Source organism: Salvelinus fontinalis, chromosome 40, assembly GCF_029448725.1.
Source record: "Salvelinus fontinalis isolate EN_2023a chromosome 40, ASM2944872v1, whole genome shotgun sequence".
Classification (NCBI taxonomy): Eukaryota; Metazoa; Chordata; class Actinopteri; order Salmoniformes; family Salmonidae; genus Salvelinus; species Salvelinus fontinalis.
This window is the reverse complement of record NC_074704.1, coordinates 29509161-29530771: the sequence shown is the minus strand read 5'-3', so window position 1 is coordinate 29530771 and position 21611 is coordinate 29509161. Positions and strand designations below refer to the sequence as shown.

At 42.6% G+C, this 21611-nt stretch overlaps 2 protein-coding genes across 2 annotated transcripts in view; both read right to left on the bottom strand.

Moving 5' to 3' along the window:
* Positions 1-202: 202 nt before the first annotated feature.
* Positions 203-21582, bottom strand: LOC129839620 (uncharacterized). The gene is made up of 41 exons (XM_055907148.1): positions 21526-21582; positions 19648-19732; positions 19254-19400; positions 18857-19068; positions 18043-18143; positions 17833-17951; positions 17446-17622; positions 17298-17329; positions 17061-17158; positions 16928-16956; positions 16744-16765; positions 16598-16625; positions 16227-16311; positions 11230-11376; positions 10795-11006; positions 10317-10417; positions 9980-10098; positions 9708-9884; positions 9570-9601; positions 9358-9455; positions 9227-9249; positions 7455-7476; positions 7312-7339; positions 7119-7203; positions 6839-6985; positions 6442-6653; positions 4773-4873; positions 4563-4681; positions 4177-4353; positions 4030-4061; positions 3793-3890; positions 3659-3687; positions 3475-3496; positions 3331-3358; positions 2956-3040; positions 2379-2525; positions 1941-2152; positions 1133-1233; positions 797-915; positions 320-511; positions 203-238 (listed from the first exon to the last, which is right to left on the bottom strand). Exons 2-41 carry the CDS (start codon positions 19705-19707, stop codon positions 203-205), a joined length of 4011 nt encoding a protein of 1336 aa, XP_055763123.1. The 5' UTR covers positions 19708-19732; positions 21526-21582.
* Positions 21254-21611, bottom strand: part of LOC129839619 (uncharacterized) — a 50141-nt gene continuing 49783 nt past the window's right edge. Inside the window, exons 21-22 of the mRNA XM_055907147.1 lie at positions 21526-21553; positions 21254-21261 (exon numbers count right to left, since the gene is read on the bottom strand). Of these exons, the coding sequence (XP_055763122.1) occupies positions 21254-21261; positions 21526-21553 (36 nt within the window). The remainder of the gene's footprint in view (positions 21262-21525; positions 21554-21611) is intronic.

Here is a 21611-nt window from a genome sequence, read left to right as displayed (position 1 = left end):
ATCTATGGGTACGGTACTACTATCCTGTCTATGGGTACGGTACTACTATCCTGTCTATGGGTACGGTACTACTATCCTGTCTATGGGTACGGTACTACTATCCTCTCTATGGGTACGGTACTACTATCCTGTCTATGGGTACGGTACTACTATCCTCTCTATGGGTACGGTACTACTATCCTGTCTATGGGTACGGTACTACTTACATGATCTTGTAGGAGGCACAAGAGATATTTCCCTAAAGACAGAAAAAGGTTAAGGTTAGTACTTGGTTTGTATCAATGATTATCTGTAAGACTGTATTTTTGTAGACAAGGACAGCAGAGAGATGTACCTGTTTGATCAGGCTGACAAGTTGTTGCAGGAACTCAGGAAGTCTCCTCTCCTTCGGTGACTTAGACAGGAAGTCAAACACTGTGTTGATGATGACATCTTTCCCTGGAGGACCAGGAAGAGGCAACACCACCAGCTCTGCAGTCTGCTTTGGAGAGAGAACCTCCAGGGCTGACAACTGGAAGGGAGGAGACAAGAAGGTTATCAAACCTAACAAACCAAAAATACACTTTCCCTATCAGATGAGTCAAGAAACATACATGTTTCTGATATAGTGACTCGGGTTTCTATATTTTTTTCCATATAGGGCATCAAAACACCCGTTTAACACATTATAAGGACAAATATCTATGCATCATTGTGATGGCGTAGTCGGCAGAAACAATTTACAACCCATTTATTGCGTCATTAATAAAATATATGTATAAACAAAGTGGCGTAGTCGGCAGAAAGCGAGACGTACAGGAGAGAAGTCTGTGTTGAGTTTCAACAGGTCGCTGAGGGAAACCAGGACTGAAAACGGCCCCAAGTTCTTCTGCAGCCAGTCCACACTGCTGTTAGACCTGGACACACAGCCAGAGTCTGGAGGGAAGAGGGTTATTAACATATAGACATACACATCAAAACACAAACATGCGAATGGCCTAAACCTATCTAAATTTGCAGGTCTACATTGTAGAATGTTTTTACATGTCATCACCAACTATAAAAATACAAATAAATGAAAAAACATGGTGATATACTTGAAAAACGAACCAATCAAATATTCAAAACAAACATCCAATCAGCTGATGATTACCTGTTGTGGATCGAGACAGGAAGGGAACAACCAGCTCCTTCAGAACCAGCTGCTGCTGCTCTAGGGTCATGTGATCAAACTGGGCACCAAACTGCTTCACCCTGAAAGTGATACGTGAGTAATATGTATAAGTTATAAGGACCTAACATTTAGGGGACATAACGTTATGAGGACCTAATACCTACATTATGAGGACCTAATACCTACATTATGTGGACCAAATACCTACATTATGAGGACCTAATACCTACATTATGAGGACCTAATACCTACATTATGAGGACCTAATACCTACATTATTAGGACCTAATACCTACATTATGAGGACCTAATACCTACATTATGAGGACCTAATACCTACGTTATGAGGACCTAATACCTACATTATGAGGACATAATACCTACATTATGAGGACCTAATACCTACATTATGAGGACCTAATACCTACATTATGAGGACCTAATACCTACATTATGAGGACCTAATACCTAACTTTGTGAGGACCTAAAACCTATATTATGAGGACCTAATACCTAAATTATGAGGACCTAATACCTACATTATGAGGACCTAATACCTACATTATGAGGACCTAATACCTACATTATGAGGACCAAATACCTACATTATGAGGACCTAATACCTACATTATGAGGACCTAATACCTATATTATGAGGACCTAATACCTACATTATGAGGACCTAATACCTATGTTACAAGGATCTAACTTTGTGAGGACCCAATGGCTACTTTATGACAACCTGACACACTAAGAAATGTCATAAACCCAAATAGTAACCACTTACACAGCTTGGTAAGAGTCACAGCTGAGGTTCTTGGTGCTGAGGCAGTGCAGAAACCCTCCTGATGCAGACGGCAGAAACGGTCTCAGACGCCCAGAGAACCACTTCCTGATGACATCACTGTCTCTCAGCTGATCCTCAGTCAGTCTGTTGACCCGGATCTCTCCAATCACATCCAGCACCTGAGATAGTGCTGGGCCAATCACAGGCTCAGACTGGGGAGGAAGAGACGTGGTTGGTAACTTCATGCTTTGGCAAACCCTGACCCGATACACCACATACTTACTTGAACTTTAACCTCAAACTAGGCCAACCCTAAACTATTCCTGACCTTGAACAAAGTTGTTAAAATTTCTGCTCTATTCGGAAACTCTAAGGCTGAGAAATTGGTTAAGTCGACATTGGTAAGGACACCCGCAATGTTTTCAGAATCAGACGTACCTGGTTGGAGAGAAGTACAAGAGCCTGATCCAGAACTGCAGAAGCTTTAGTGAAGAACAGCTTCCAGGTCTCTTTGGAGTCTGTGTTATTCTCTGATAGTTTACATTTCAGCAGTGTGACCAGGTTCTCAGCTGTGAGGTTTTTCAGCTGTCAGAAAGAGAAGTATTTTAACCACTATTACTACTTCCATTGCATGTTCATTTTTAAGGAGTGCAGCAGTTGCACTCCCACTCCTTTCTGATGTGTTTTTGCTTTAATGAAGAGGTAGAACAGTTTTGGAAAGACAGGGGAGATAGGGAGGCGGTGAGTCAAAGGGCAGTGGGTCAGATTGGAATCCATGCCGACTCTGACTAACATGACACATGTGTACCGTGGTCAGCGGCTGTAACTGCTGGACCAAACAAGTCACTTTCCATTGTAGTTAACATAAACCACCTGTGAATGATTATAACTAATCCAAAATGTTAAGTTGAGTTTTTTTTCTGTGACTCGTAAATACAGAAAGCCATAGGCTGTAAGCACAAAGCCAGCAATCTATAAGTACCAACATGATTGTCTGAAGATTTTAAACCCATACCTGTGAGCAGGCGTATTGTTTGATGCTGAAGTCACATAGACGTCCCGTTGAGATCCCAGAGTCCCAGAGCTGTTGTAGAGATGAACTATAACACGGGTTAGACAGAAGTATTAGTGTCAAACTCACAACCAACTCTCACTGTCAGGATCAGTGTGTTTCCATCACTTGGATGAACCAGGTTTGCAAACTTCTGGGAAGTTTCCCAAAATGCCCAGTCTGTCAGAAAAACAGTTTGGAAGATTCCCGATAACTTGATTATTTCCTTCTTATTCTTGACAACTTCCAACCAGGAATAAAAAAATATATATATATGAATTTTGGACAGTTACAAGAATTTTGCAAAACTAGTCAGGTCTGAATAAAGTCTTACTGTACCTGTCAACTGCGGCACAAACTCTTGTTGCTGAGAGAGAAAAAAAAAGGATACAGAACATTTGATATTGGATTACATGTGCAGTTCTGGGATAAAGATTGGGGTAGGGTACAGTATCAAGTTGTTGTTTACTAAACTTCATTTACCATTGTGTGATGACACTGGACACTGGAAAACAAGAGAGACAAAATAACGATTAAGGAATGTCTCTGAGAAGATTCACACGGTTGTAAATTCCCCCTATTTTCAGTTCAGGGTAATATAAGAAGCATAAAGAACAATGTTGTTTCACAATCTTGAAACATTTTAATGAGACATGAACTGACTTACCTGTTGGTTAACTGGTACCAGAGCACAATCTGTTCACATGAAAACAAAATACGTAGAGATTAAATTAAGTTAAAAAAATTAATCTAATTATATCTGGAATCTGATTCGAGAAAAAGCCAGTGCTCCTGACTCACCCATTGGTGCAGATTCTGTGAGGTCATAAACACTGGCCCAGATGATTGGCTCCATCTCTTGAGGCAACGCTGACATGGCTTGGTACAGCCTCACAAAACTGTGGAAAACAAAAACAATGTCATTTAAAAGATTGGTCTCTTTAATCTTTTCACATGAACATAGAGAATATTTATGCAATTACTAGATCCGCATATCATGGATCGCCTAATCAACCTATCGTCTCAAGTTTGACTTACATGGTCTGGTAGACCGAGCAGCCGACTGGAGTCTGGGGAGAGGATAGAAGTTAACATCACCATATTGAAGCAAGACTACAATGTTTTTTCAGTTAACTCAAAGACAGCTTTACAAGTTTGTTGACTAATAATCTTTGGGATCATTACCACCACAGACAGCCTGGAGAGGTGGTACAGGAACTCAGGGAGTTTCCTCTCCTTTGGTGACTGAGACAGGAAGTCAAACACTGTGTTGATGATGACATCTTTCCCTGGAGGACCAGGAAGAGGCAACACCACCAGCTCTGCTGTCTGCTTTGGAGAGAGAACCTCCAGGGCTGACAACTGGAAGGAGAGAGGTGGAAAGAGAGAGATTGTAATGTTCAATACACCTTCTCCAACATCAAAACTGAAATTTTAACCTGGTTGAACTGATGTGCCAAAACATTACCGATGTACAGACTTAATTAGAATACTTTACAACCCAATTATTGTGTCGTTAATAAAATATATGTATAAACAAAGTGGCGTAGTCGGCAGAAAGCGAGACGTACAGGAGAGAAGTCTGTGTTGAGTTTCAACAGGTCGCTGAGGGAAACCAGGACTGAAAACCGCCCCAGGTTCTTCTGCAGCCAGTCCACACTGCTGTTAGAGCTGGACACACAGCCAGAGTCTGGAGGGAGGAGACCAATTGGTTAAGGTAAAAGATTAAATGAAGTTGAGGAACGGTTTACTGCTTTTACTCTAGTTGCTATCTTCCAAACCTGATGAGTTTTTGGTCAGGAAGGGCTGGATGAAGTATTTGACCACCAGCTCTTGTCTCATCTGGTCCATTTGGTCGAATTGATTGCTGAACTCCCTCAGTCTGTGAGAAAGGAAATATAAATCATTAAGCCTCTAGATACGAGGTCCGCACGGGACCTCTACCGGGAGCATCTTCCTAGAAAAGTTGCTCTAGCATTTGAACGGTTTGAGCAGGACTCGATAGAAGGGAAGAGGACGACTGCGACAGAATCTGCTCAGAATGACTGCAGAAAATTAATTGAAAGCAATAATGACCTCTTCTTCTACACAGAAGATCATGAACATGTATTGCCTAAAGATCTTCCCTGATGTTTTCCTGACCTTTCCAATACATTTCTGCTGCATTTCCAACACTTTAAACCATATTTCCTTCTGACTGAAATTTGTCATCACCCATTTTGACATTTCATATGTATTATTTAGTGCTTTCATTGAGGTAATGGCAATAAGGTACACTTCTAATGTTTCATCAAATACTTTTTTGACATTTGTTTCAGATACCCCTAGATGTTCTTAAATAGAGAATGAAAAAGTTGAATGAAAACGAATGTTGTGTTCGGGCAGTAAATATCATTGAGAAAACGCATCGTTTCTAGAGGGTTAACCCTCTGGGCGCGACGTCCTTAATGGTGGGTTAACCCTCTGGGCGCGACGTCCTTAATGGTGGGTTAACCCTCTGGGCGCGACGTCCTTAATGGAGGGTTAACCCTCTGGGCGTGACGTCCTTAATGGTGGGTTAACCCTCTGGGCACGACGTCCTTAATGGTGGGTTAACCCTCTGGGCGAGACGTCCTTAATGGTGGGTTAACCCTCTGGGCGCCACGTCCTTAATGGTGGGTTAACCCTCTGGGCGCGACGTCCTTAATGGTGGGTTAACCCTCTGGGCGCGACGTCCTTAATGGTGGGTTAACCCTCTGGGCGCGACGTCCTTAATGGAGGGTTAACCCTCTGGGCGCGACGTCCTTAATGGTGGGTTAACCCTCTGGGCGCGACGTCCTTAATGGTGGGTTAACCCTCTGGGCGCGACGTCCTTAATGGAGGGTTAACCCTCTGGGCGCGACGTCCTTAATGGAGGGTTAACCCTCTGGGCGCGACGTCCTTAATGGTGGGTTAACCCTCTGGGCGCGACGTCCTTAATGGTGGGTTCACCCCTGACCCCAATACATGATTTCTCCCCTTGTGTTTCACCCAGAAATATCCAGGAAATTGTATTGGATTCCTCTCAGTCAGCTGAACACACCAATATCCTCCACTAATTGCTGGGACAAACAGAGTCCCCTCTCGAGGGGTATTTTCAAGACGACATGGTATATAAAATATTATTTTATGAGAAATTATGAGGACCTAAATTATGAGGACCTAAATTATGAGGACCTAAATTATGAGGACCTAAATTATGAGGCCCTAAATTATGAGGACCTAAATTATGAGGACCTACATTATGAGGACCTAAATTATGAGGACCTACATTATGAGGACCTAAATTATGAGGACCTACATTATGAGGACCTAAATTATGAGGACCTACATTATGAGGACCTAAATTATGAGGACCTAAATTATGAGGACCTAAATTATGAGGACCTAAATTATGAGGACCTAGTGTTACGAGGCGGTTATAAAACGTACATCTGTTGATACGTGTCACAGCTGAGGTTCTTGGTGCTGAGGCAGTGCAGAAACACTCCTGATGCAGACGGCAGGAACGGTCTCAGACGCCCAGAGAACCACTTCCTGATGACATCACTGTCTCTCAGCTGATCCTCAGTCAGTCTGTTGACCCTGATCTCTCCAATCACATCCAGCACCTGGGATACTGCTGGGCCAATGAGAGGTTTGGACTGGGGAGGAAGAGATCGGTCATTCAATAACAGAACAACAGGGCCACGTTCAGTTGCAAAATGCTCTCGAACATTGCAGATAGAAAATGATTCCTACATAGCATATTCCTATGTGAACTTTCCAAAACGTTGCTTCCTGCTGAACGCACCCCACACATTGAAGGAAGGTTGATTTATATTCTCACCATATTGGAGAACATGTCCAGAGCTTGGTGTAAGACAGAGGTCAGTTTGGTGAGGAGAACCTTCCAGGTCTCTTTAGAGTGAGAGGAGTTGCCGGGCAGTTTACATTTCAGAAGAGACACCAGGTGTTCTGCAGTGAAGTCTTTCAGCTTCGAGAGAGAAGAACAGATGATAAAGAGTCAATGAATGAATACATGTAGAGGGTTTCTCTACCTTGGTATCTCTACAGTATCTCTTTGTCTCTCATACACTAGAATCACGGCTATAGTGGAAAAATCTCACCGATGCACAGGCATACTCCTCCAGGGAAAAGTTACAGGGCACGTTCGCTGTATTTGATGTCGCCAGATAATTTTGTAGTGAATCACTGTAGAAGTATCGAATAGAACAAACGGTCATATCACTGATAACCATAAGAGTTCACTAAATGGATTAAGACCAGGTAGATCTTAGATACAGGTGATGAACTTGTTACCTGGCATTTCCTTCACAGACTCTGCTATCTGCAGATGAGCAGGAGAAAAAGAGACATACATGTTTAGTTTGAGACTCTCATGCAGCAATATATACGGTACAGTAGGTATCACATCTGTTGTTGCTGTCAGAGAAAACACTTACCGTTCGCTGGGGTTATTGGACACTGAAAAAGACAGAAGATTTTACATTACAAAGGTATCAATAATAATGGGCCTTTCATTACAGTAGTCAATTACAGTAGATATATTACTTCACTACAGTAGTCAATTACAGTAGGTACATTACTTCTTACTTCATTACAGTAGTCAATTACATTAGTTACATTACTTAATTACAGTAGTCAATTACAGCAGTTACAGTACTTCATTACAGTAGTCAATTACAGTAGTTACATTACTTCATTACAGTAGTCAATTACAGTAGTTACATTACTTCATTACAGTAGTCAATTACGGTAGTTACATTACTTCATTACAGTAGTCAATTAAAGTAGTTACATTACTTCCTTACAGTAGTCAATTACAGTAGTTACATTACTTCATTACAGTAGTCAATTACAGTAATTGCATTACTTCATTACAGTAGTCAATTACAGTAGTTACATTACTTCATTGCAGTAGTCAATTACAGTAGTTACATTACTTCATTACAGTAGTCATTAACAAGTAATTACATTACTTCATTACAGTAGTCAATTACAGTAGGTACATTACTTCATTACAGTAGTCAATTACATTAGGTACATTACTTCCTTACAGTAGTCAATTACAGTAGTTACATTACTTCATTACAGTAGTCAATTACAGTAGTTACATTACAGTAGTCAATTACGGTAGTTACATTACTTCATTACAGTAGTCAATTAAAGTAGTTACATTACTTCATTACAGTAGTCAATTACAGTAGTTACATTACTTCATTACAGTAGTCAATTACGGTAGTTACATTACTTCATTACAGTAGTCAATTAAAGTAGTTACATTACTTCCTTACAGTAGTCAATTACAGTAGTTACATTACTTCATTACAGTAGTCAATTACAGTAATTGCATTACTTCATTACAGTAGTCAATTACAGTAGTTACATTACTTCATTGCAGTAGTCAATTACAGTAGTTACATTACTTCATTACAGTAGTCATTAACAAGTAATTACATTACTTCATTACAGTAGTCAATTACAGTAGGTACATTACTTCATTACAGTAGTCAATTACATTAGGTACATTACTTCCTTACAGTAGTCAATTACAGTAGTTACATTACTTCATTACAGTAGTCAATTACAGTAGGTACATTACTTCCTTACAGTAGTCAATTACATAGTTACATTAATTCCTTACAGTAGTCAATTACAGTAGTTACATTACTTCATTACAGTAGTCAATTACAGTAATTACATTACTTCACTACAGTAGTCAATTACAGTAGTTACATTACTTCATTACAGCAGTCAATTACAGTAATTACATTACTTCCCTACAGTAGTCAATTACAGTAGTTACATTACTTCATTACAGTAGTCAATTACAGTAATTACATTACTTCACTACAGTAGTCAATTACAGTAGTTACATTACTTCATTACAGTAGTCAATTACAGTAATTACATTACTTCACTACAGTAGTCAATTACAGTAATTACATTACTTCACTACAGTAGTCAATTACAGTAATTACATTACTTCACTACAGTAGTCAATTACAGTAGTTACATTACTTCATTATAGTAGTCAATTACAGTAGTTACATTACTTCATTACAGTAGTCAATTACAGTAGTTACATTACTTCCCTACAGTAGTCAATTACAGTAGTTACATTACTTCATTACAGTAGTCAATTACAGTAGTTACATTACTTCATTACAGTAGTCAATGAAAGATATCATAATAAAAAGAGATACATTCTCACCTTCATATTCATCGGCAAGCAATCTGTCAAAAAAAGTTAGAAAACACAATGAAAAATAGTCAGTTGATATATTATTTGAATAATCGTATTCACGTTAAAATAGTCAACGTGGTTAATGAAGGATGACTGACCTGCTGGAGCGGTCTGCATCAGGTTGTCTATAACGGCCTGAATGACTGGTTCCATCTCTGGAGGTACAGACGGTAAGGCCTGGTACAGACGCTCAAAGCTGAGACAGACACAGACAACAGATATGTCAAAGCGTAGTAGTGCTTTTGTGGTTTTACAAGATCATTAAGATAAATGATCTCTTGATTGTTAGACTTCTGTTGAATCCACTTACATGGTCTTAAAGCTATCGCATGGTAGCGGCATCTGAAATGGACATCAAAGGGCTTCATCAATATAACAACTAGATAAAGTATCAATACCAGTTTAGGTAGAAGTTAGAACTGTTGTTTACTAATGCACAGAGTGTTACCTCTTCAGAGAGCCTGACGAGGTGGTACAGGAACTCAGGGAGTTTCCTCTCCTTCGGTGACTGAGACAGGAAGTCAAACACTGTGTTGATGATGACATCTTTCCCTGGAGGACCAGGAAGAGGCAACACCACCAGCTCTGCTGTCTGCTTTGGAGAGAGAACCTCCAGGGATGACAACTGGAAGGGAGGAGACAAGAAAGTTATCAATACTTGATGAGGTCAAATATCTATGTGTAATCATTGTGGCGTAGTCGGCAGAAAATGAGACGTACAGGAGAGAAGTCTGTGTTGAGTTCTAGCAGGTCGCTGAGGGACACCAGGACTGAAAACGGCCCCAAGTTCTTCTGCAGCCAGTCCACACTGCTGTTAGAGCTGGACACACAGCCAGAGTCTGGAGGGAAGAGGGTTATTAACATATAGACATACACATCAAAACACAAACATGCGAATGGCCTAAACCTATCTAAATTTGCAGGTCTACATTGTAGAATGTTTTTACATGTCATCACCAACTATAAAAATACAAATAAATGAAAAAACATTGTGATATACTTGAAAAACGAACCAATCCACTATTCAAAAACAAACATCCAATCAGCTGATGATTACCTGTTCTGGGTCGAGACAGGAAGGGGACAACCAGCTCCTTCAGAACCAGCTGCTGCTGCTCTAGGGTCATGTGATCAAACTGGGCCCCAAACTCCTTCACCCTGAAAGTGATACGTGAGTAATGTGTATAAGTTATAAGGACCTAACATTTAGGGGACATAACATTATGAGGACCTAATACCTACGTTATGAGGACCTAATACCTATATTATGAGGACCTAATACCTATGTTATGAGGACCTAATACTTACATTATGAGGACCTAATACCTACATTATGAGAACCTAATACCTAACTTTGTGAGGACCTAATACCTATATTACGAGGACCTAATACCTACATTATGAGGACCTAATACCTACATTATGAGGACCTAATACCTATGTTACAAGGATCTAACTTTGTGAGGACCCAATGGCTACTTTATGACAACCTGACACACTAAGAAAGGTCCTAAACCCAAATAGTAACCACTTACACAGCTTGGTAAGAGTCACAGCTGAGGTTCTTGGTGCTGAGGCAGTGCAGAAACACTCCTGATGCAGACAGCAGGAACGGTCTCAGACGCCCAGAGAACCACTTCCTGATGACATCACTGTCTCTCAGCTGATCCTCAGTCAGTCTGTTGACCCTGATCTCTCCAATCACATCCAGCACCTGGGATAGTGCTGGGCCAATCACAGGCTCAGACTGGGGAGGAAGAGATGTGGTTGGTAACTTCATGCTCTGGCAAACCCTGACCCGATACACCACATACTTACTTGAACTTTAACCTCAAACTAGGCCAACCCTAAACTATTCCTGACCTTGAACAAAGTTAAAATTTCTGCTCTATTCGGAAACTCTAAGGCGGAGAAATTGGTTAAGTCGACATTGGTAAGGACACCCGCAATGTTTTCAGAATCAGACGTACCTGGTTGGAGAGAAGTACAAGAGCCTGATCCAGAACTGCAGAAGCTTTAGTGAAGAACAGCTTCCAGGTCTCATTGGAGTCTGTGTTATTCTCTGATGGTTTACATTTCAGCAGTGTGACCAGGTTCTCAGCTGTGAGGTCTTTCAGCTGTGGGAAAGAGAAGTCCTTTAGCCACTAATACTACTTCCGTACTTCTTCCATTGCACATTGTTTCAACCTTTTAGGTTAGTGAGGCAGTCTTACTCCTTTTGGATGTTTTCTGACTTCATTGAAGAGAAAGTCAAGTGTAGGAAAGACGGAGGGTGAGTCAAGGGGCAGTGTTTGCCTGTTCATCCTTTAACATAGGGTCGTATATATCTCTCCAGTAAGAGAGCTTTGATGGAGTTGTTATTGAGTGTGACATCCGGTTTGGAGCGAGCGGTCGCATTTGCATTCGCTCTGCAGGTAGTATAACTTTTCATTACATTTCATTATAGTACAACGGTTTAATTTGTCTAACCTTAGCAATTTCTTCTTAGCTAGCTACTTAGCCGTCTGTGTATAAAAGATAATTGCGTAATTATCGTATTTCGTCGCCTATCGTAGTCCACACTGCTATCTGCCCAGCAGCTAGCAAACGTCCACCGTCTACCGAATAGTAGTATAACTTTTCATTACATTTCATTATAGTACAACGGTCTGATTTTCATTTTCATTACAGTACAACGGTTTGATTTGTTTGATCTTAGCTAGCTACATAGCCGTCTTTGCATCAAACATAATTGTGTAGTTATTGAGGTTCGCCAGCCAGCTATTTTCGCCCTAACGTAACGCAACGTAGCCAACACTGCTAGCTAGCCAGCTTGCCACCGAATAGCAGCATTGTAGAAACGAGTGCATTACAACGGAACGACTTGATCAGTGTAGTGTTGGCTGACTACACAGTTGTCTTTGCTATCTTTGATTTGTATTTGTTCGATCTTAGCTGGCTACATAGCCGTCTTTGTATCGGTGATAATTGTGTAGTTATCAAGGTTCGCTGAGGTTCGCTAGCCAGGTATTCTCGCCCTAACGTAACGTAACGTAGTCAACCCTGCTAGCTAGCCAGCTAGCCACCGATTAGCAGCACTGTAGAAACGATTACATTACAACGGAACGACTTGACTTGTGTAGTGTTAGCTAGCTACATAGTTTTCTTTGCTATCTTTGTATCTAAGATAATTGTGTAGCTTTGAGTAATTATCGGTTAGCTAGCCAGCTATTTTTCGCCTGCCGCGCTGCCGTCCTCCTACCTAGCCAACACTGCTAGCTAGCCAACTTCTACCGAACAGCAGCACTGTAGAAACTTACATTACAACGGAACGACTTGATTAGCGTAGTGTTAGCTAGTTGTCTTTGCTGTCCTTGTATCCATGATAATTGTGTAGTTTAGAGAAATTTAGTGAAATTGTCGAGGTTACCTAGCCAGCTTCACTTTCAACAACGTAGCCACTGCTAGCCAGGCTACTTCACCAGCCAGCAGTACTATATCATTTTAGTCAATAAGATCTTGTATTTTATTTTTATTTTTTTGCAACGTAAGCTTAACTTTCTGAACATTCGAGACGTGTAGCCCACTTGTCATTCTAATCTCCTTTGCATTAGCGTAGCCTCTTCTGTAGCCTGTCAACTATGTGTCTGTCTATCCCTGTTCTCTCCTCTCTGCACAGACCATACAAACGCTTCACACCGCGTGGCCGCGCCCACCCTAACCTGGTGGTCCCAGCCCGCACGACCCACGTGGAGTTCCAGGTCTCCGGTAGCCTCTGGAACTGCCGATCTGCGGCCAACAAGGCAGAGCTCATCTCAGCCTATGCGTCCCTCCAGTCCCTCGACTTCTTGGCACTGACGGAAACATGGCTCACCACAGATAACACTGCTACTCCTACTGCTCTCTCTTCGTCTGCCCACGTGTTCTCGCACACCCCGAGACCTTCTGGTCAGCGGGGTGGTGGCACCGGGATCCTCATCTCTCCCAAGTGGTCATTCTCTCTTTCTCCCCTTACCCATCTGTCTATCGCCTCCTTTGAATTCCATGCTGTCACAGTTACCAGCCCTTTCAAGCTTAACATCCTTATCATTTATCGCCCTCCAGGTTCCCTTGGAGAGTTCATCAATGAGCTTGATGCCTTGATAAGCTCCTTTCCTGAGGACGGCTCACCTCTCACAGTTCTGGGTGACTTTAACCTCCCCATGTCTACCTTTGACTCATTCCTCTCTGCCTCCTTCTTTCCACTCCTCTCCTCTTTTGACCTCACCCTCTCACCTTCCCCCCCTACTCACAAGGCAGGCAATACGCTTGACCTCATCTTTACTAGATGCTGTTCTTCCACTAACCTCATTGCAACTCCCCTCCAAGTCTCCGACCACTACCTTGTATCCTTTTCCCTCTCGCTCTCATCCAACACTTCCCACACTGCCCCTACTCGGATGGTATCGCGCCGTCCCAACCTCCGCTCTCTCTCCCCCGCTACTCTCTCCTCTTCCATCCTATCATCTCTTCCCTCTGCCCAAACCTTCTCCAACCTATCTCCTGATTCTGCCTCCTCAACCCTCCTCTCCTCCCTTTCTGCATCCTTTGACTCTCTATGTCCCCTATCCTCCAGGCCGGCTCGGTCCTCCCCTCCCGCTCCGTGGCTCGACGACTCATTGCGAGCTCACAGAACAGGGCTCCGGGCAGCCGAGCGGAAATGGAGGGAAACTCGCCTCCCTGCGGACCTGGCATCCTTTCACTCCCTCCTCTCTACATTTTCCTCTTCTGTCTCTGCTGCTAAAGCCACTTTCTACCACTCTAAATTCCAAGCATCTGCCTCTAACCCTAGGAAGCTCTTTGCCACCTTCTCCTCCCTCCTGAATCCTCCTCCCCCTCCCCCCCCCTCCTCCCTCTCTGCAGACGACTTCGTCAACCATTTTGAAAAGAAGGTCGACGACATCCGATCCTCGTTTGCTAAGTCAAACGACACCGCTGGTTCTGCTCACACTGCCCAACCCTGTGCTTTGACCTCTTTCTCCCCTCTCTCTCCAGATGAAATCTCGCGTCTTGTGACGGCCGGCCGCCCAACAACCTGCCCGCTTGACCCTATCCCCTCCTCTCTTCTCCAGACCATTTCCGGAGACCTTCTACCTTACCTCACCTCGCTCATCAACTCATCCTTGACCGCTGGCTACGTCCCTTCCGTCTTCAAGAGAGCGAGAGTTGCACCCCTTCTGAAAAAACCTACACTCGATCCCTCCGATGTCAACAACTACAGACCAGTATCCCTTCTTTCTTTTCTCTCCAAAACTCTTGAACGTGCCGTCCTTGGCCAGCTCTCCTGCTATCTCTCTCAGAATGACCTTCTTGATCCAAATCAGTCAGGTTTCAAGACTAGTCACTCAACTGAGACTGCTCTTCTCTGTATCACGGAGGCGCTCCGCACTGCTAAAGCTAACTCTCTCTCCTCTGCTCTCATCCTTCTAGACCTATCGGCTGCCTTCGATACTGTGAACCATCAGATCCTCCTCTCCACCCTCTCCGAGTTGGGCATCTCCGGCGCGGCCCACGCTTGGATTGCGTCCTACCTGACAGGTCGCTCCTACCAGGTGGCGTGGCGAGAATCTGTCTCCTCACCACGCGCTCTCACCACTGGTGTCCCCCAGGGCTCTGTTCTAGGCCCTCTCCTATTCTCGCTATACACCAAGTCACTTGGCTCTGTCATAACCTCACATGGTCTCTCCTATCATTGCTATGCAGACGACACACAATTAATCTTCTCCTTTCCCCCTTCTGATGACCAGGTGGCGAATCGCATCTCTGCATGTCTGGCAGACATATCAGTGTGGATGACGGATCACCACCTCAAGCTGAACCTCGGCAAGACGGAGCTGCTCTTCCTCCCGGGGAAGGACTGTCCGTTCCATGATCTCGCCATCACGGTTGACAACTCCATTGTGTCCTCCTGCCAGAGCGCTAAGAACCTTGGCGTGATCCTGGACAACACCCTGTCGTTCTCCACCAACATCAAGGCGGTGGCCCGTTCCTGTAGGTTCATGCTCTACAACATCCGCAGAGTACGACCCTGCCTCACACAGGAAGCGGCGCAGGTCCTAATCCAGGCACTTGTCATCTCCCGTCTGGATTACTGCAACTCGCTGTTGGCTGGGCTCCCTGCCTGTGCCATTAAACCCCTACAACTCATCCAGAACGCCGCAGCCCGTCTGGTGTTCAACCTTCCCAAGTTCTCTCACGTCACCCCGCTCCTCCGCTCTCTCCACTGGCTTCCAGTTGAAGCTCGCATCCGCTACAAGACCATGGTGCTTGCCTACGGAGCTGTGAGGGGAACGGCACCTCAGTACCTTCAGGCTCTGATCAGGCCCTACACCCAAACAAGGGCACTGCGTTCATCCACCTCTGGCCTGCTCGCCTCCCTACCACTGAGGAAGTACAGTTCCCGCTCAGCCCAGTCAAAACTGTTCGCTGCTCTGGCACCCCAATGGTGGAACAAACTCCCTCACGACGCCAGGACAGCGGAGTCAATCACCACCTTCCGGAGACACCTGAAACCCCACCTCTTCAAGGAATACCTAGGATAGGATAAAGCAATCCTTCTGCCCCCCCCCCCCTTAAAAGATCTAGATGCACTATTGTAAAGTGGCTGTTCCACTGGATGTCATTAGGTGAATGCACCAATTTGTAAGTCGCTCTGGATAAGAGCGTCTGCTAAATGACTTAAATGTAATGTAAATGGAGGGATTTGAACCCATGCCGACTCTGACTAACATGACACATGTGTGCCGTGGTCAGCGACTGTAACTGCTCGACCACACGTCACTTTCCATTGTAGTTAACATAAACCACCAGTGAATGTTTATAACTAATCCAAATGTTAAATGTAGTGTTTTCTTCTGTGACTGGTAAATACAGAAAGCCATAGGCTGTAAGCACAAAGCCAGTAATCTATAAGTACCAACATGATTGTCTGAAGATTTTAAACCCATACCTGTGAGCATGCGTATTGTTTGATGCTGAAATCACATAGACGTCCCGTTGAGATCCCAGAGTCCCAGAGCTGTTGTAGAGATGAACTATAACACGGGTTAGACAGAAGTATCAGTGTCAAACTCACAACCAACTCTCACTGTCACGATCAGTGTGTTTCCATCACTTGGATGGACTAGGTCTGCAAACTTCTGGGAAGTTTCCCAAAATGCCCAGTTTTTAAGAAAAACAGTTTGGAAGATTCCAGATAACTTGATTATTTCCTCCTTATTCTTGAAAGTTTCCAACCAGGAATAAATATATATATATTTATTTGGGATAGTTACAAGAATTTTGCAGAACTAGTCTGGTCTGAATAAAGTCTTACTGTACCTGTCAACTGCGGCACAGACTCTTGTTGCTGAGAGAGATTTTAAAAAAGGATACAGAACATTTGATATTGGATTAAATGTGCAGTTCTGGGATAAAGATTGGGGTAGGGTACAGTATCAAGTTGTTGTTTACTAAACTTCATTTACCATTGTGTGATGACACTGGACACTGGAAAACAAGAGAGACAAAATAATCATTAAAGAAAGTCTCCGAGAAGAGTCATACGTTTGTCCATTCCCCCTATTTTCAGTTCAGGGTAATATAAGAAGCACAAAGAACAATGTTCTTTCACAATCTTGAAACATTTTAATGAGACATGAACTGACTTACCTGTTGGTTAACTGGTACCAGAGCACAATCTGTTCACATGAAAACAAAATACAAAAAGATTAAATTGAATAAAAAAATAAAAACAAATTATATCTGGAATCTGATCGAGAAAAAGCCAGTGCTCCTGACTCACCCATTGGTGCAGATTCTGTGAGGTCATAAACACTGGCCCAGATGATTGGCTCCATCTCTTGAGGCAACACTGACATGGCTTGGTACAGCCTCACAAAACTGTGGAAAACAAAAACAATGTCATTTAAAAGATTGATCTCTTTAATCTTTTCACATGAACATAGAGAATATTTATGCAATTACTAGATCCGCATATCATGGATCGCCTAATCAAACTATCGTCTCAAGTTTGACTTACATGGTCTGGTAGACCGAGCAGCCGACTGGAGTCTGGGGAGAGGATAGAAGTTAACATCACCATATTGAAGCAAGACTACAATGTTTTTTTCAGTTAACTCAAAGACAGCTTTACAAGTTTGTTGACTAATAATCTTTGGGATCATTACCACCACAGACAGCCTGGAGAGGTGGTACAGGAACTCAGGGAGTCTCCTCTCCTTTGGTGACTTAGACAGGAAGTCAAACACTGTGTTGATGATGACATCTTTCCCTGGAAGACCAGGAAGAGGCAACACCACCAGCTCTGCTGTCTGCTTTGGAGAGAGAACCTCCAGGGCTGACAACTGGAAGGAGAGAGGTGGAAAGAGGGAGATTGTAATGTTCAATACACCTTCTCCAACATCAAAAACTGACATTTTAACCTGGTTGAACTGATGTGCCAAAACATTGTTGATTTACAGACTTAACTAGAATACTTTACAACCCATTTATTGTGTCATTAATACAATATATGTATAAACAAAGTGGCGTAGTCGGCAGAAAGTGAGACGTACAGGAGAGAAGTCTGTGTTGAGTTTCAACAGGTCGCTGAGGGAAACCAGGACTGAAAACCGCCCCAGGTTCTTCTGCAGCCAGTCCACACTGCTGTTGGAGTTGTACACACAGCCAGAGTCTGGAGGGAAGAGACCAATTGGTTAAGGTAAAAGATTAAATGAAGTTGAGGAACGGTTTGCTGCTTTTACTCTAGTTGCTATCTTCCAAACCTGAGGAGTTTTTGGTCAGGAAGGGCTGGATGAAGTATTTGACCACCAGCTCTTGTCTCATCTGGTCCATTTGGTCGAATTGATTGCTGAACTCCCTCAGTCTGTGAGAAAGGAAAGAGAACATACTATCAGCTCGATATGAATCACATTAACCCTTTACTGCAGGGGGCTAAATCAGGGTCACAGAGTGTTTCTTGGTGGTCTTAAAGAAATCTACTTTGAAACAGAAGTATTCGCCTCACACACGATTATGGACTTTAAAAAAAAGTACTATGTCAGATATAGAGTTGAAATGTTTTACATTATGATGTTTCATCCCAATATTACAGTTTATATTAATCACAGAAAACTGAAATGTAAGGAAACATTTTGACATAAAAAACACTGAATTTCCCGCATTTTTCCTTTCTCTCACCAAATGAGTCCAATAGAGTGCTATTTGGTCATTTGACTGCAGGTAGGGGCTACATGTTATGCATCAATATCAATCTATTAAGGGATACTTCAGGACTGTGGCAATGAGGCCCTGTATCTACTTCCTCAGAGTCAGGTGAAGTTGTGGACACCATTTTTATGTCTCTGTGTCCGGTATGAAGGAAGTTAGACGTAGTTTCGCCAGCCAATGCTAACTAGAGTTAGCGCCATGACTGGACGTCTATGGGTATCTGCATAAACTTCCAGTCATTGACGCTAATGCTAGTTAGCAATTGCCTTCAAACTGCACGCAGAGACATAAAGATGGTATCCAAGAGTTCATCTGACTCTGGAGAAGTAGTTAAATGGTTTCCCAACGTATCCCTTTAACCATACATACATCTGTTGATACGTGTCACAGCTGAGGTTCTTGGTGCTGAGGCAGTGCAGAAACCCTCCTGATGCAGACGGCAGGAACAGTCTCAGACGCCCAGAGAACCACTTCCCGATGACATCACTGTCTCTCAGCTGATCCTCAGTCAGTCTGTTGACCCGGATCTCTCCAATCACATCCAGCACTTGGGATACTGCTGGGCCAATGAGAGGTTTGGACTGGGGAGGAAGAGATCGGTCATTCAATAACAGAACAACAGGGCCACGCTCAGTTGCAAAACACTCTCGAACGTTGCAGATAGAAAATGATTCCTTCATAGCATATTCCTATGTGAACTTTCCAAAACGTTGCTTCCTGCTGAACGCGCCCCACACATTGAAGGAAGGTTGATTTATATTCTCACCATATTGGAGAACATGTCCAGAGCTTGGTGTAAGACAGAGGTCAGTTTGGTGAGGAGAACCTTCCAGGTCTCTTTAGAGTGAGAGGAGTTGCCGGGCAGTTTACATTTCAGAAGAGACACCAGGTGTTCTGCAGTGAAGTCTTTCAGCTTCGAGAGAGAAGAACAGATGATAAAGAGTCAATGAATGAATACATGTAGAGGTTTTCTCTACCTTGGTATCTCTACAGTATCTCTTTGTCTCTCATACACTAGAATCACGGCCACAGTGAAAGAATCTCACCGATGCACAGGCGTACTCCTCACATTATTAATTACTTAACAAACCAGATCAGCACAATGATATCTATTGGTCCAAGATGAAATATTCGTTTTTACTTTAGAAGCAACTAATTACCTGTGAACAAGCATACTGTTCCAAGCTGAAATTGCATAGAACTTCTGTCATATTCCCCATGTGCAGGTGGTGTTGTAGTGCATAGCTGTGGAGAATTGAAAAGACAGAATTAGCAGAGGTATGTACTAGGGTTGAATGGCGGGAACCCAGTTACAGAGATTTACCGCACAAAACCCCTCCATTTTCCCGGGATAAATAACGGCGAGAAACCGGTACATTATAATAAATGATTTACAGTTTATGAACAGCATGGCGTGAAATGGAACTGTTAAGTTATATGTGATGTCTAAATCGGGCTTCTCTACGGCCTCTGCATGATGAATCGTCAACGCTCAGATAGGTCTACATTTGCTGAGGCGCAGCCTATTCTACAGTAATATCAAGACGGAATAAGCATCTAATTTACCCATCTCTATCTGGCTTTCAGGGTCACCTTGTTTTTAATTGTAAAGATTATTATTTTTGTGGCTGCAGAGTTTTAAAACTGCCCATCACTCGAATATCGTTGTTTTAAATCAGTGCACACACCACCACTCTCTCGCAGTATTTCTCTCTCTCTCCATCGAATCCATTCAAAACGCATCCAAAGTTGATCATCCTGTCTAGATTGATATATCGCCCTATATATAGATGTCCTACCCTACCTCTTTCAGGTAATACATGTAATGCAGTATTGGCCTTATTTAGATAACTAATGATGAGTTATGCATAATAAGCTTCTAATTTATAGCCTCTTGCTCAATACGCAAGCACCTGTGCCTCGCCGGCCTCTTCTTAAAAAACGCTGCTTATTAACTCGTGGAGTCTTCTTGGAGTTTCTTATACTGATGGACTATTCTAAGAGGGACGCAAGCCTCTTGTTTGCTGAATGTTAAATTGAGCAGTCGCGGGTAGTTTGAAAGAAGAGGGAACGCGCAATGGCGGTAGGCTAGAGCAGTTATTAATTCAGAGCCATAACCATTCAATCTTCGTGAAGAGAAGTGAAAGCCTTCTGCATCTAATTCTAGTCCTATATTATTCCAAGAATGTCATTAGAATGATGACGATAAGGACAACAAAACGTATTTAATTTAACTGTTGAAAGCGAGGAAGGAATGAAGCAACAATAGAGAGAGAAAGAGGAGGAAGGCTAATAACATTAAGGGAAATATTACGAAAGGTGTTTATGTGTCAGCCTACTAATTATACAAATAGGCCCGATTATATTTCAAAATTAAAATAAAATTCACTAGTCTATACTTGTAACTTTTTAGGCCGCATGTGCTGTACCAGAATCGCATGATCTCTTCTGCTTTATCATGGTTCGAACGATGTGCGTAATTCCAGTCCGTATAATACAATACAGTACAGTAATACAGTTCACACTCAAAAAGATTAGCCTACTGGAGCTAGTTTCATTTATTTACCCAACAGAGGATATAGCTAGCTACATCTATGGGCTTTTATGTTTTTCTGTCGTGCAGTAGCCTATATCATATATGTATTGGATAACGGCACAATCATTTTGACGTTTTGGGGCTCATTAAATGTCATTAATGTAGGGCTCATAAAATGTATTTAATATATATCAGGCTCAGGTAGCATCAAGTTTACATTTTCATTCTGATCAAAGCTCTAATAAAAATCGAGACATATTTATACGCTTTATAATGCTTTTGAATGACACTTCCGGTTTTGGCAGGAAATACCGGGTCCCACCGGGAGAAAAGTGATTTATTCTCAGGATGGAACGTTTGTAAAATACCGTAAAATATTAAACCCTAGTATGTACAGTAGCCGACTAGCTATAATGTTAGCTAAGCATTAGCACACCTAGCATTAGCACGTTAGCACTAGAACAACAGCACCCAGCATAAATGTAATGTGATGTATCCATACCTGTTGACTCCAGCACAGACTCTGGTATCTGTAGATGGTCACAGATGAAAGAGATTAGTATGTTTCTTATCATTTATTTGTTTCAG